This window comes from Gopherus evgoodei, chromosome 9, assembly GCF_007399415.2.
Source record: "Gopherus evgoodei ecotype Sinaloan lineage chromosome 9, rGopEvg1_v1.p, whole genome shotgun sequence".
Lineage (NCBI taxonomy): Eukaryota > Metazoa > Chordata > Testudines > Testudinidae > Gopherus > Gopherus evgoodei.
The window spans coordinates 51014587-51029770 of NC_044330.1; the positions used below are offsets into that span (position 1 = coordinate 51014587).

Here is a 15184-nt window from a genome sequence, read left to right on the forward strand (position 1 = left end):
AAGTTGAGCCTCTTTGAACAATGGCATAACTACACCTTAATTCGACCCTGGCTAGCCAGGTGAAGATTGAGTATGACAAGCTGAGCAGTCTCGAGAGATGAATTTGTGGAATTCTGGATACCCACGGCAGAGACTTGAGGGGTTTACAATGGAGTGTGATCCCTCGGGAAAAGTTAAAGCTATGCCGAACAAGGTACTAGAGAGTGTACTCTGCCACTGGACTTGGTTTTCTCAGGTGTTCCAGAGAAGGCTGTCCAGGCTAACAGGTACAGGTTTAAGGGTTCCTAGAACTCTCAGTAGAGGGGTAGCCTCATTCACTGAATTAGGAGAAAATTAGATATATGTTAATGTTCCAAAATGTTTAATCAGTCTACCAACTTCCACTTCAGAAGATTTATGGAGAGGGAAGAATAGCTGCCTTTTGTCTTCAACCACCTCCAGTCCCTTTAGATGCCCTGGTTCTTCTTTGAGTGAGTGCTCCTGTGTATTCCACTATAGGTGTGCGTGCTCGCCACGTGCACTGGTGCCGGAAATTTTTCCCTTAGCAGTATCTATGGCGGGGGAGCACCACTGCGACCCCTGGAGTGGCGTCGACATATCGTGCCATAAAGGGGGCTGCGCGCTCCCTCCACCCTCAGTCTCTTCTTGCCGCCAGTGAAGGTAGTTGGAACTTGCTCCAGCCTAGGCTGCAGCATTATAGCCTTAGCCTACGTCCACACTACAGCTTTAAATCGATATTAGTAAAATCGATTTTACGCGTCTACACTAGGGCACATTACTTCGGTGGTGTGCGTCCATGGTCCCAGGGTACCATCGATTTCCGGAGCGGTGCACTCTGGGTAGCTCAGTAAAAGAATAGGACCAATAACTTCGATATCCGTCCACACTAACCCTAAATCGATTTAGTAATATCGATTTTAGGGTTACTCCTTTCGTTTAGCTGGAGGACAGAAATCAATTTTAAAACCCCTTAAAATCGATTTTAAGTGCCTTGTAATGTGGACGGTTACAGCGTTAAATCGATTTAACACTGTTTAAATCGATTTAACGCTGTAGTGTGGACCTGGTGGTATCCAGTTTTCCGGAAAACTTCCTTGCTGAACTTTCTCTTGCAAAGCCTGGCTCGGGGAATGCCCTGTGGCCCAGTCAAGTCGTGCGACTCCTGTTGCAATTCCATGCCCAGAAGCGATCCACACAGTCAGCGTCTTTGCTGTCTGGGCGAGGCTCACATTAGAGAGAAGTGTAAAATCTGCCACTCCTTCAAGCTGCGAACAAAGGAGCGTGAGATCCGACTCCAAGCTATCCTCATGGAGTCGCAATTGGCTGCGGCACCAGCATGTCGAGCCAACCCCACGCCCAGCACCTCGTCTTTGGCGTACAGCGAAGCGCCTCCGATGTGCCATCCTGATTCTGCGCCCAGTACCATGTCCTCGGCGTGCAGCAAGGCGCCATCGACGAGCCGGCACCGCTCCCAAGCAAAACAAGGGAAGACTCAGTGGCACTGAGAGAAGGAGAGGGGTGAGGCCAGACCCGAGTTGGGCAGCCAACGATCTCCATCGAGACACAGACCTCCGACTTGTGCTGAGTGGAGCAGTCCAGTCCCGTCCGTGCGAGCCTCGCCCAAAGTACGCATGCCGTCGACACCAGAGGCAGCTCAGGCTGCGCGTGATATCTTGGCGCTTTCGGTGCCGAGTGTGCCGCCTCAGTCAGGCCCCTGGTCCTGTGGAAAGCCGCCCTTGGGTGTCGGAGGTCGAGGCACCTTCCCGGGTCGAGGTGCCGAGTAGAGCCCTGCGACACACGTCGACTCCACGTCCTGGCTCTTCAGTAAGCGGATCTCACTCCTCCTGTCCCGGACGCCGTCGAGGAGGTGACAAGAGACGACTCCGTTCCTCCTCCAGCCTGTCCGAGAGGAACAGGTCTCGACGCCGTCGGCACCGACGCTTGTACTCAAGCGCCCCCTGTAGGGGACCCCGGAAGACTTTGTCACGGCTTAGTTAGGGCTTTTTGCTTTCTCAAGAGCAGGTTATTATAGGACACAGTATGCTAGCAGATGCTGCTTCTAGCCGGTTAGAACTGCCTTGTGTGGGAAGCCCTGATGTTTAGACCAACTGCAGAAAGCCCCTGGCCATAGGCCAAGGGGGGCAGCCATTGCTAATGGAAAGCCCCGAATTGCATATATATGTGCTGCTTTGCATAGCATTAGCATGATGTTATAATTGCTGCGGGCTATTGGTTGCGTTTTGGACTCCATACCAGGCCAAGCTTTTTCGTGCGCTGGGTTCCCCATCCCAGTGACAGCAACGCTTGGAGTCCCCGTTGCGGGTGTGTCACATTACCTTCATTAAAGCCAATTAATTCACTGTGTGTGTGGGCCTCGTCCTTGCAGAGCATCCAGGCACGTAACACCCCCCATTACAGAAGCCATGCTCAGAGTGCGTCCCGAGAGTCCCCTGCACCGGGGTGCCGAAGGGAGTCAAGAGATACCTCGTTGGGAATTTACCTTTCGACTTCCACCAGGTCGAAGTCTTGGGGCAGGAGCCGTCATGACAGAGACCGCTCCAGTTGTTCCTACGGCACTGTGTGTTCCTCCAGGACTTCGGCGTCAGCGCGCAGCTGTCTCTCTCCGAGCTGCACCACATGACCAACCAGCCCTGCCGGCTCCCAAGGCTACTCATTTCCAAGCCGTTCCCTGGCAAGGACAGTGGTGCCACTGGGCACCGTGGCTTCAGGTTCCTGCACATCCGAGACCTCGCTCCATGGCGGGAGCCTCTCGAGGCCACCCTGTGTCACCTTCCCGGCACTGGGATCAGACCATGGGCACCGAACCCCTGGCACCAACTCCACCACCGGATCAAGATGTCAAGCCCACGATGCTGTCGGTGACTGAAGGCACCTCACCATCTACCTCTTCGGCACCGGGTGATTCAGTTGCGGTACTGCCTCCCTCTTCCCAAGAGGACTTCAAGGCACATCAGGAGCTGCTTAGGAGGGTGGCAGCAAATCTCGAGCTCCGGGCCGAGGAGATGGAGGAGCCTTCCGATAACCTCTTTAATGTCCTCGCCTCCTCGGTACTGTGGCGTGTGGCGCTCCCATTCCATCAGGAAGTAGCCAACATTACCACTGGCCTCTGGCAGACCCAGGTCTCCCTTGCGTCAATTTCCAAAAAGGCCAAGAGGAAGTACTTCGTCCCCACAAAGGGTCACGAGTACCTATACACCCACCCAGCTCCTAACTCCTTGGTGGTAGAGTCGGTCCACCACCGTGAGCGGAATGGCCAGCCCGCGCCCGCACCAAAAGTCGAGGACGCTCAAGGATGCTTGTAGACTGGACACTTTTGGGAAAAAGGTTTATTCATCCGAGTTTCCAGCTCAAAGTTGCCAACCACCAGGCACTGCTGAGCCGGTATGAGTTTAATCTCCTGGGTTCCCTCCGTAAGTTTGAGCCCCTTCTCTGGGACAAGGACGGAAAGGAGTTTCAGGTCTTGATCGACGAGGGTGCGGCCACAGCCAAAGCAGCTCTCCAGGTGGCTTCGGATGCAGCGGACACAGCCGCTCGTACGAGCGGCTGTGTCCGCTGCATCCGGAGTCTCCATGCGATGGGTGTTGTGGCTCTCGCTCTAAGAGTTGTCAGTCGAGTCCCAGTCTATAATGCAAGACTTGCTGTTTGATTCCCGTCTGCATGGGATGAAGGACTCCCTCACCACCCTTCAGACGCTAGGCCTGTATGTCCCCTTCCTCTAAGGACAAGCCCAGGCCTCAAACCTCTGCTCCTCTCATTTGGGGCAGATTCGAACCCCCACCTACGCGGCAGAGGGAACAAAGGTGCCAGTCTCAATGCCAATCCTGTTTGGCCCCACAGCCTGTGATCTCTAAGGCCAGGTGGCCGGGGAAAGCGGCGTTTTTGACTCGTTGAGGGGGGTCACCAAGCTTGTTGCCAGTGTTCCCCACACCCAGTTAATAAAGCTGCCTTTTATGAACCGTTTATCGGCCTTCCGACTGCAATGGGCCTGTATAACATTGGACCAATGGGTCCTCAGCTCCATTTCCCAAGGGTACAGGCTGCAGTTTGTTTCCACCCCTCCCAACTGTCCCCTGTCCGGGCAGCCAGCTGGGGTCCCGGAGCATGCCCTCCTCCTCTGTCAGGAGGTGGAGTTCCTCCTGTCCCTGGGAGTGGTGGAAAGGGTACCTCGGGAATACCAGGGCAGGGGTTTTTACTCCAGATATTTCCTCATCCCAAAAGCGAAGGGCAGGCTCTGGCCCATCCTCAACCTGCGGAATCTCATGCAGTTCCTGGTTCATGGCAAATTCCGCATGGTGTCCCAGGCCTCTCTTGTTCCATCACTAGACCAGAGGGATTGGTTTACGGCGCTGGACCTCCAGGATGTGTACTTTCACATCCACATATTCGAGGGTCACAGGCATTTCTTCCATTTCATTGTGGGTCAGGACCATTTCCAGTTTACGGTCCTCCCCTTTCGCCTCTCTACTGCCCCCAGAGTATTTACAAAGTGTATGGTTGTCCTGACTGCCCACCTCAGGAAAAAAGGGCTGCAAATCTTTCCCTACCTCAGTGACTGGCTGCTCAAGGGCTGGTCTCAGTCTCTGGTGCAGCAGCACATGAGCATCCTGCAAAACACCTGTGCAGCTCTGGGCCTACTGGTAAACGAGGAGAAATCCACGTTAATTCCGGTTCAGCGCATAATCTTTATGGGGCGCTGCTGGATTCCCCCCCGGGTGGCCATAGCTTCCCTTCCATGGGACAGATTTGAGAAGCTCAAAGCTCTTATCACCTCAGTCGTGGCCTTTCTGGTGACCACGGCACGGGTGTGCCTGCAAATCCTTGGCCACATGGCAGCATGCACCTATGTGGTGCGACATTCCAGGCTTTGGATGAGGCCCCTTCAGCTCATGCTGGCCTCTCGGTACTCCCAAGGGCAGTCTGGACAAGGTGGTCACGCTGCCGCCCAAGGTGGTGGCAGATCTCCAATGGTGGTCCCTCCTGAGCAACATGCTCCGAGGTATCCCCTTCCAGAGCCCCCTCCATCACTAGACCTAGTGTTGGACGGCTTGGATCTGGACTAGGGAGCCCATGTGGGCGATATCAGGACCCAGGACATGTGGTCACCAGAGGAACTGACCCTGCACATAAATGTCAGGGAGCTCAGGGCCGTACGCCTGGCGTGCATGGTCTTTTGCTAGCACATACAAGGGAAGGTGGTCAGAATCCTTTCAGACAACATGACCACCATGTATTACATCAACAAACGGGGGCACACGTTCCCGGGCCTTATGCCAGGAAGCCCAACTCCTGTGAGTTTTGTATAGGCCACAACGTACTTTGGGCTTTGTACCTGCCTGGAAGAGCAGCACGCTTGCAGACCGCCTGAGCAGGGTGTTCTCCCAACAGCACGAGTGGTCTCTGCACAGGGAGGTAGCCAGGTGAATCTTCCTACAGTGGGGTGCTCCCCAGGTAGACCTGTTCGCCACCACCCTGAATCGACAGTGTCCTCAAGTCTGCTCCAGAGCGGGACCGGGCGAGGGGTCGATATCAGATGCGTTCATGCTCCCATGGTCGGGGCCCCTGTTGTACTCCTTTCCACCCTTCCCCTTAATAGGCAGGGTCCTACAGAAGGTGAAGTCAGACAGGGCGAGGGTCATTTTCATAGCCCCGGATTGGGCCCATCAGCATTGGTATGGGTCCCTACTGCAACCCTTAGTTGCCCCTCTGTGCAGGCTGCCACTCCGCCCGGACCTCCTCTCCCAGGAGGAAGGTCGTCTCCTCCATCCTAACCTAGCTGCATTCCACCTGACAGCGTGGCTGCTCCATAGTTAAATGAGGAGGAAGGGAGGTGTTCTGAGGATGTGAGGAAGGTCCTCCTGGAAAGTAGGAAACCCTCCACACGTCGAACCTACCTGGCTAAATTGTATAGGTTCTCTATGTGGGTGAGGGATAGAGGTCCCTCTCTCCTCCGTGTCTATCCAGCTTGTCCTCGACTACCTCCTCTCCCTTAGGACCTAAGGCCTGGCGCCCTCTTTGGTCAGGGTGCACCTGGCGGCCATTTCGGCCTTCCACCCCCTGGTGCAGGGCCTGTCTGTGTTCTCGCATCACATAACAGCCCGATTTCTGAAAGTGTTAGATCGGGCATTCCCATACGCCAGACTCCCCGGTTCTGCTCTGGGACCTGAACCTGGTGCTCTCCTGCCTCACAGGGCCTCCCTTTGAGCCATTAGCCACGTGCTTGTGGTCCCACCTGTCGTGAAAGGTGGTATTCCTAGTTTCCATCACCTCAGCCCGCCGTGTCTTGGAGCTCAGAGCCCTGACTTCTGAACCGCCATGTACGGTCTTCCATAAGGACAAGGTTCAGCTCTTCCCTCACCCGCTTTTTTGACGAAGATAGTCTCAGCTTTTCACATGGATCAGGATATTTTTCTCCCAATCCTCTGTCCTAAACCCCATTCCTCCAATGAGGAGTGCAACATGCACACGTTGGATGTGTGCAGAGCACTGGCCTTCTACCTGGACAGAACCAGGTCATTTAGGAGGTCCCCCCCCAGCTTTTTATTGCCTCGGCTGAGCGTAAGAGGGGATGACCAGTGTCCACCCAGCGCATCTCCCGCTGGATCACCTTGTGCATTCGCACCTGTTATGACCTGGCAGGCGTTCCTCTGCCTCCTATTGTAAAGGCGCATGCCACCAGAGCCCAAGGCTTGTCAGCGGCTTATGTGGCTTATGTCCCTATCCAGGACATCTGTAGGGCTGCTACGTGGTTCTCTGTCCACACCTTTTCATCGCACTATGTGATCGTCTCCCAAACGAGGGATGATGCCGGGTTTGGTAGGCGGTGCTTCGCCCCGGTAACTCTTAAAACTTTACATTTAAACTCCTATCCGCCTCCATCAGGTATAGCTTGGAGTCACCTATGTGGAATACACATGAGCAATCACTCGAAGAAGAAAGGACAGTTACCTGTTTCCGTAACTGGCGTTCTTCGAGATGTGTTGCTCAGGTGTATTCCATGTCCCACCCTCCTTCCCCTCTGTCGGAGTTGTATGGCAAGAAGGAACTGAGGGTGGAGGGAGCGCGCAGCCCCCTTTATGGCACGATATGTCGGCACCACTCCAGGGGTCGCAGCGGTGCTCCCCCACCATGGATACTGCTAAGGGAAAAACTTCCGGCACTGGTGCACATGGTGAGCATGCACACCTAGTGGAATACACCTGAGCAACACATCTCGAATGCCAGTTACGGAAACAGGTAACGATCCTTTCTCAGTACTATTAAATGAGGCACCAGAATAATCTGGAACATACCTCAATTTTCCTCAAGAAATAACTTGTCCAACTCTGTCAGAAACCTTTTCTGAAAATCGATTGCCAAGTGAATCCAAATCAAACTCACTGGCTGTTGTCTCCTTATTTTCCCTTTGTCCAGCTGAGCCCAAATCCCCTGTCATCCGCTCATCAAGTATGGAAGATTTTTAAAAGGTTTTGAAACCTCCAAATTGAGATAGACGTGTGTTGCTGTCATGTTTTCTCCTCATACTCCTCCTCTGCAATTTACATCTTTGTCAATTTTGTTTATATTGTGTCTGTAGCAGCCCGCCTAACCGGGCCCAGGTATGATTTGCAGTCTCTGCTGGCTGCTGTACTAAAATAAATTTTTTGTTACTGCTGGAATTTGGAAAGGCCTGTGATATGGGTGTAGCTGTGGAGGAGTTACAGCTGTATAATTGTATCTTTTGTCCAGGAAAATCAGGGTAATTAGGCAACTGCCTAAATGTGGGAGCTACCTGCTATTTGACTGTCATTGATTCTTCACAGTATTGATCATATTGATAATGTATGCCATTTGACAGTACTTTTGATTGAGTTACTCACACTTTCTTCATGGTCTTTCTACAGGATATGGTGCCTGTCATAGTCGATTACTGCCTTTTACTTCAGCGAACGTAAGAGAGTTTGCATGCTTGTCTGTCAGGTTAATGAAACCATAGGAATTGCAATCACAGATTGGGCCAGTGGCCCATCTAGTCCTGTATGCTTTGTCTTGTGGTGACCTGAACAGGTGTTGAAAAACCTGATAGCTGACAATTACGGAATAATGTACCAAAAGGGGAAGTTTGTTTTTAACTTTCTTCCCTATTGCCAAGCCAATTATACAATAAAGCAGGGAGGATTTATCACTTCTAATTTTTCTAACCCTACCTAATGTAACTGACTTTTCTATATCCATGTAAATGTTGAAGACTTCTTTGAATTCCATCAATACACTTATATTTGATCTATCTATCCAATCTTTATAGATTTTATGATGGAGCTGGTCACCACAGTATCTCAGCACCTCCATCCTAGATTTTTTTTTCTTGCTAGCACTACTGTGAAATTGACTTGACAGATTTTCCTTTTAAGAATTTTCTACATTGCCCCCATCGAGTAATTTCTTGTCCTTTGAACAAATGACCCTCAGGCTATGAATATTCATCCCAGTTCAAAAGTAATGTTTTTGGTTCATTCACCTTAAACTCTTCTAGTAAAATTATTAAACCACAGTGTCAGAGCAGGAAAATGTCACGTCAAGAAAATGAAAAGCTGACACTGCTTTAATTTTTCATTAAAAATTTTCTCATTTCCACTTAATCACTTTATTCTTTTTCAAGTCTGCTTACAGATAGTTCAGTTTAGTTTATGTGCACGTTGCTTTCCCTCAATACTTCTCTTTATCTCCTCTAGTAAATCATCACTCGCTTAGAAACCAAGTGCCACCCTTCCAACTCCAAGAATTAGATGAGAAAGAGTTGGAAAAGATTTTCTGGGTCTACTAGTTCTTGTCCCTACTTTACATCAGGACTTTTCCTGCATGTTAAATGCTTATTTGAGCTTATCTACAAATTAGTTATATCACCTAACTACGCCAGTCTAGTTAAAGCAATACAACTCCTCGTCGGGGACACAACTGAATTGATGTAAAAGTGCTTATACTGATCTATTTTATCCTATAGGGAAGGGAAAGAAGGTTTTTATATTGGTATAGCTGAATCCACCCCAGAAGTTGTGCTGGTTATAAATATATGGTTAAAAATCACGCTAACCAAAACAGTTATGTGTACAGAAACTGTGTGTGGACCTAGCACCTCTCTGACTTTATATGGAGTCACTTCATTGTCTAATTTTCACTGTTCTTTGAAAAAACTGTTTCACTAGCTTCCAGTGGTGCATGTAGCCTCCGTGTTCAATGAGTGCATCACACCACTGGTTCTCAACCAGGGGTCTGGGGCCCCCTGGGAGGCCACGTGCAAGTTTCCAGGGGTTCGTCAAGCATGGCTAGTGGCCATGACTTGCTAGGGCCCAGGGCAGACAGCCAAAGCCCTGCTGTGCAGGACTGTAGCTTGGGGCCCCAAACCCCACCACCCGTAGCTAAAGCTGAAGCCTGAGCAACTTAGCTTTGCGATGCCCCCCTGTGGCATGGGGCCCTGGGCAGTTGCCCTCTTTGCTACCCCCCAACGCCAGCCCTGGTTTTTATATGCAGAAAAAAAGTTATGGCACAGCTGGGCCATGGAGTTTCTATAGCATGTTTTGGGTGGGGGGGGTGAGGGACTCAAAAAGAAAAACTCTGGTGTAATCACAGTATGAAACAAACAAACAAACAAAAAAATAGAGAGCATGATATAATGAATGCTAGGGCAGGGGTGTGGTCCGGTGAGGGTCCAGGGCCCACTCTCAGTGCTTGTCACCCCGGGGCCTTGCCAATTACTCACTGTCGCAAGAGACACCCTGCCCAGTATATGGTCAGGGAGGCATCTCTGCTCAGCATCTGGATCTTGCTGCACAGAGTGGGGAGAGGCTCCACAATGAGCCCAGTGCCCTGCTGCCTAGAGAGTGGGACACATGGAGCACCCTCATGCACTCCATACCCACATACCCTCTGGCAGACTTTGCCCTTTGGGCTTCCCTGGCAGCATGTGACTCTGACATCATTGCACAGTGATATGGCTGGGAGAAGTGCCACCATGATGCAGATGCTGGGCTATGTTGAGCTGCATGTGATTTCTCATGCAAAAGGAGTGAATACAGCTCTCCACCTGCCCCTCCCCACCCCCCGGGGGTGTTTTTGTGGGTGCAGTTAAACCCATGAACCACTCTGCTAAAGCTGCCTGTACTAGCTTCTCTCCCAGGCTACAATATGATGGGTACATTTGTAAAAGCGTTAAACGGTGTCTATGTTGGTGTTAAGTGGGGTTTCAAATTGTTAAGCTAAGAATATGGAATACTGTAGTCACCTAGATTTGTATAGAAAGCAGGTCATTATAACATTAAATAGATTTTAATTAATCTTCATTTTAATAAGTAATTGTCACTTTTTTCTCTTAGTGACCTTCTGTTCAGCCAGATATATGACAAATTGAGTGAGAACTCAGTGGCAAAGGGTGTTTTTCTGGAGTGTCTGGAGCCTTACATTTTAAGTGATAAGTTGATGGGAATGACAGCTCAAGTGATGAAAGACTTGCTGCTTCACTACCAAGATAAGAACCTAATGGAGGACATGGAGGCCTGCATTGTGCATATGGATATCACCAGCCTAGACATACAGCAGGTGAACTGCCATGTTAGCTTAGTCTATATTATACAGGAGGTCAGACTAGGTGATGGCAATGGTTCTTTAAGAGATTGTGTATGTCCATTCCACTTCAGATGTGTGTACACCCAGTGCACCAGAGTCAGAGATTTTTTCCCTTTGGCGGTATCTTTCAGGGTCTTGCATGCAACCTCCACTGCCTCATTCTTCTGCACTTTGGTATAAAGGGCAGATTGACCCTGACCGTTCTCAGCTCATTCTTGCCTCCCCTGATTAGTAGTTGGAGCACGTTAGCTTGTTCCTACTTTCTCTTTCAGGGAATTTTTTTTCTCTCTGGTATATAATTATTGGTACTCATTGCATAATTAATTAGTGCTTTAGTGTAAGTTTCATTGGTCATTTTTCTTAGTTTTCTTAGCATGTCAGTTCCTGTTTGTTCTGGATGCTGATGCCAAGTGCCAGAGCATGCTCAGTCTCTGGGCTTTCAGCCGTGCACTGTCAGCAAGAAATCTGCCAGTCAGTGACTCTCATTCCAGGTGCCTTAAGTACCATGGTGAGGGTCACATCCGGGACAACTGTCAAACCTGCAGAGACTTCCAGTCCTGGATCAAAATGGGCAGGGAGGTGAGACAGCATCGCCTTCTCCTGGAGGCTGTCCTGTGTTCACCTTCCTGCTTGACATGGTCACTGAGCGAGTGTCAGGATCCCAACAAAGGCAGTCAGGGCCAAGGGTCAGAGGAGGGACAAAATTGATGCTGGAAGTAGCAGAGATGTTCGTAGTTGGTTCCAGGCCAAGGTTGATATCAGAGGTCAGGGTCTGAGTCAGGTTTCAGGGTCTGAGTCAGGGGGTGAAGTCCTAATCAAGCTGAGGTAAAAGCCAGGAATTCAGGAGCAGGGACGGTTCTGGTAGCTACAGGAGATCCACATCGTTGCGAGGATACTTCTTGGAACCCCCCTGTGGTTTATATAAGGCAGGGAGCTGATCAGGAGCCATGAGATGACTGTCTGTCAAACCCTTCAGGCGGGACTTCCCATGGTCTGTATCCACAGTGGGTCATGGGAAGTGGAGTTGCAAGCTGGTTACAGCTGCCACTGGGTGTTAACCTGGAGATATCAGCTGCCTAGTTGCTCTGCAGTCGTGGGTTCTAGACCCATGGGGCCTTACCTAGAATATATCTTCCTCTGTTAGAAGTGTGCCTCAGACTCTGCACCCAGGGCCGGCTTTAGGAAGCTTGGGGCCCGATTCGAACAGTTTCGACAGGGCCCCGGCAGGAATGACAAAAAAAACACGTAAAAAAAACGTGGGGCTTGTACTCACGGGGCAGCGGTCCGAGTCTTCGGCGGTGGGCCCTTCACTCACTCCGGGTCTTCGGTGGCATTGAAGGAACTGCCACTGAAGACCCAGAGCACTGCCAGATGAGTAAAAATTAAAAAGGAGCCTCTAGCCAGGGAAGGGATTCTCAGCTACTTGCCGCACCCACCAGCAGCTCTGCCACTGGGCGCGGGCCCCTCTTAGGGGGAATTGGTGGAATTGGCCTAAAGCCGGCCCTGTCTGCACCTATCCAATTTCCTGGAGCTGATGAAACACAGACACATGCCTTGAAGGGCCAGAGTCCTCCAAAATGTTGAGGTCCCCAGTACTATCTTCCAGCAAACAAGCTGGATGGCAGGATAGAGTGTTCTCTGGGAAGATGCATTTTGGGCACAGGCTTCATCTTGCCCGGAGTCATTAACTCCTAGCACTGGTGTTCGTGCTGTTGAGGTGCACTCCCACTGCAGTGCCATCCGCTTCGGTGCAGCAGCAGCAGGGAAATCTTAGTATCAGCAATGCTGGAAGCTTATTATGTGGCATAGGACCTACTATGTCTTGGTGGTGGATTCTCCAGCAGTGCTGGAGACAAATCAGCTGGTACCGATTGATCCCTCAGGCTGAGGTTTCACACCTGTCTCCAAGACTCTCAGTATTGTGATGGACTTCAGACTGTCCGGTGCGTCCTTGCACAGTGCAGTCCAGAGGCAAACTCAGCATGCTGTCTCTGGTACTGACTTCTCTGGAGGTGTGCCACTGGACCTCAGCACCACATGGTACAGCATGTCCATGGTCAGGTGACTCAGGATCTTTCATCGGAGACTGAGGTAGACATCTATGCCCCTTGCTCCTCTCTTGCCTGTCTCATGATGATTCTGCTCCTGGTGCCTGGCAAATACCCTAAGGTGATCAAGGGATCTGGATTCTTGGGCTGGCAGGGCTTGGGTCCTATACCCTACCAATAGCTGTATTGGAACCCATGGGATTTTTCCACCACTAGATCCTACCAGCTTCATCTTCCTTCTTGATAACCAAGTGAATGACAGATTATTTTCCACGAGGAGACTCAAGTTGTTACTCCAGTACCAAGCAGAAACAGCCTCACGTGCCAGAAGTCCCATCATTTTCTGTACAGGAGGCTCCATTTCTAATTCCTTTGTGCTGCTCCCCATCATCACCTGATGAGACTGTGGTGTCAGGCATGTCCTTGCCTTTTCAGGGTCACTCCAGGCCCTACCAGAAGTTGACAGAGGGTTGCTTCCTCTCTTTATGTTCTAGTCAAGGTAGTGCAAGAGAGTTCTATGGGCAGGTGGAACTACTGGCATCAGTAGGACCTTTCCAAACGCTCTGCATATAAATGAAGCCATCCTGGAGCCCGCAAGATTGTTGTGGCAAATGCCATCATCTCTGTTGCTGGCAGCCAAGAGAGCCGAGCAAAGGTATTTTGTCCCTTCTCAGGGCTATCAACATTTCTACCTCCATCCCTTGGATTCCTTGTGCTCTTGTTTACTGCCAAGACAAGCCTCAGGAATGACCTCCTCCCCCAAAGGATAAAGAAGCAAAGAGACTTAGCATTTTCCATAGAAAGCTTTATTCCACTACTGGCCTGCAGTTTGTATCTCTAACTTGCATGCCTTTTTGGCCAGATAACATTTTTCCCTCAGGGGCCATGTACTGAAGTTTGCAAACAAATTGCCAGAGAGTGCCAGGCAGGAGTTCCAGGCTACCTTGGCAAACTGGTAGCTAGGACCTTTCTCCAAGTTGCATTAGATAGGGTGGATTTGACAGCCAGAGTGATGGCATCAGCAGGAACGATGCACAGATGTTCATCGTGGTTTCAGTCATTGGGTGTTCTGCAGAAGGTCCAACAGGCTATCCAGAATCTCTGAGTTCAAAGACTTGAGGGCAACTCTGAAATCATTGGGCATTTATACTCCTTTCCCTGAAATGAAACAGTTCTGTCTTCAGTCATACCAATGATACCCACTTGTCACTCCTAGATAGCCTAACTACTAGAGGAAAAATCACAGGGGGAGACCTACACCTCCTCAGTTTTCTTCTGTGGTAGGTTCTTGTAGACAGCCAGGAATTTGTAAGCAGCTTGTTTGACTGCCTTTCAGGAACAGAATACCGGTTAATTTTGGTCCAGTTTCTCGCACCCTTATTTTTTCCAACAGGTTATCCTATTTGCTGTGCATTTAGGCCAGAATTACAATGGATTTACAATTACATTTTGAGACTTTTTAATCTACTTAATGTGTGCCATGTCATTTTTAGATCATTACAGTTTTTTAATCAGAGTTTTGTATGGTACCAAGTCAAATGTCTTAGAAGTCTATCATCTTTATCAACCAAACTTGTAATCTCCAATTTTTTAAATCAAGTTAGTTTGACAGGATCTATTGTCTGTAAACCAATGTTGATTTCCATTAATTACATTACCCTCTTTTTAATTCTCTACTAATCGAGTCCCAATTGAAGAGCTCCATTTTCTTGCCAGGGATGGATATCAGGCAGACAGGCCTATAATTAGTTGGGTCACCCTTTTTTAAAAATGGCACAATAATTTTCTTCTAGTCTTCTGGAACTTTGCTTGGATATTACTAGGTTGTTTAAGTCATCCTCCCAGATGTTTGTATCAGTTGCAGATGGGATAAAACGCCTTCCAATCTCAGCCTAGATAATCTTGTCCTGGATTTGCTCCTACTTTCATCTGCTATGACATTGCTAATGTAAACCTTCAAGACAGGGCATAGTAGCACATTCTTCAAGGTCTCGAGCCACTTTTACAGCTTGACTGGTTGTGGTAGCTATAACAGACATTTGTAAAACTGCAACTTTGGTAGTCAGTGTACACAACTCATTACGCTGTAAAGGCATCTCAGCATTCTAGAGATGAGGCCAAGTTTGGTTGAGTAGTCCTTCAATTATTGTCAGATACTGAAACCCATCCACCTCAGGTGATTCACAAGCAGTTCAACCTGGAAGTGAAATGGACATATGCAGTCACTCAAAAAAGAAAAAATGGTTACTAACCAGTTATATAGCTGTTGTTCTTTGAGATGTTGCACATGTCCATTTCCTGTCCCACTCTCCTTCCCCTCTATATGAGAGGCACTGGAGCTGCCCCGACGAATATCATTAAGGGAAAACATCTCTAATTCTGGCACACTGAGTAGGCACACACCTGAATTAGAATCACATGTGGAACTCATCTTGAAGAATAAGACTTACAGAACAGGTTAGTAATTGTTTTTTTTGTTTGGTTTTCTTTCTGGCCTTGGAATCTATGAATCTATGGGT

At 49.6% G+C, this 15184-nt stretch overlaps 1 protein-coding gene across 4 annotated transcripts in view; it reads left to right on the forward strand.

The window, feature by feature from the left end:
• Window positions 1-15184, forward strand: part of VPS8 (VPS8 subunit of CORVET complex) — a 245348-nt gene that overhangs the window by 70043 nt on the left and 160121 nt on the right. For all 4 annotated transcript variants that reach the window (XM_030576520.1, XM_030576526.1, XM_030576525.1 and 1 more), the window contains 2 exons: window positions 7902-7948; window positions 10368-10590. In XM_030576520.1, the coding sequence (XP_030432380.1) occupies window positions 7902-7948; window positions 10368-10590 (270 nt within the window). The remainder of the gene's footprint in view (window positions 1-7901; window positions 7949-10367; window positions 10591-15184) is intronic.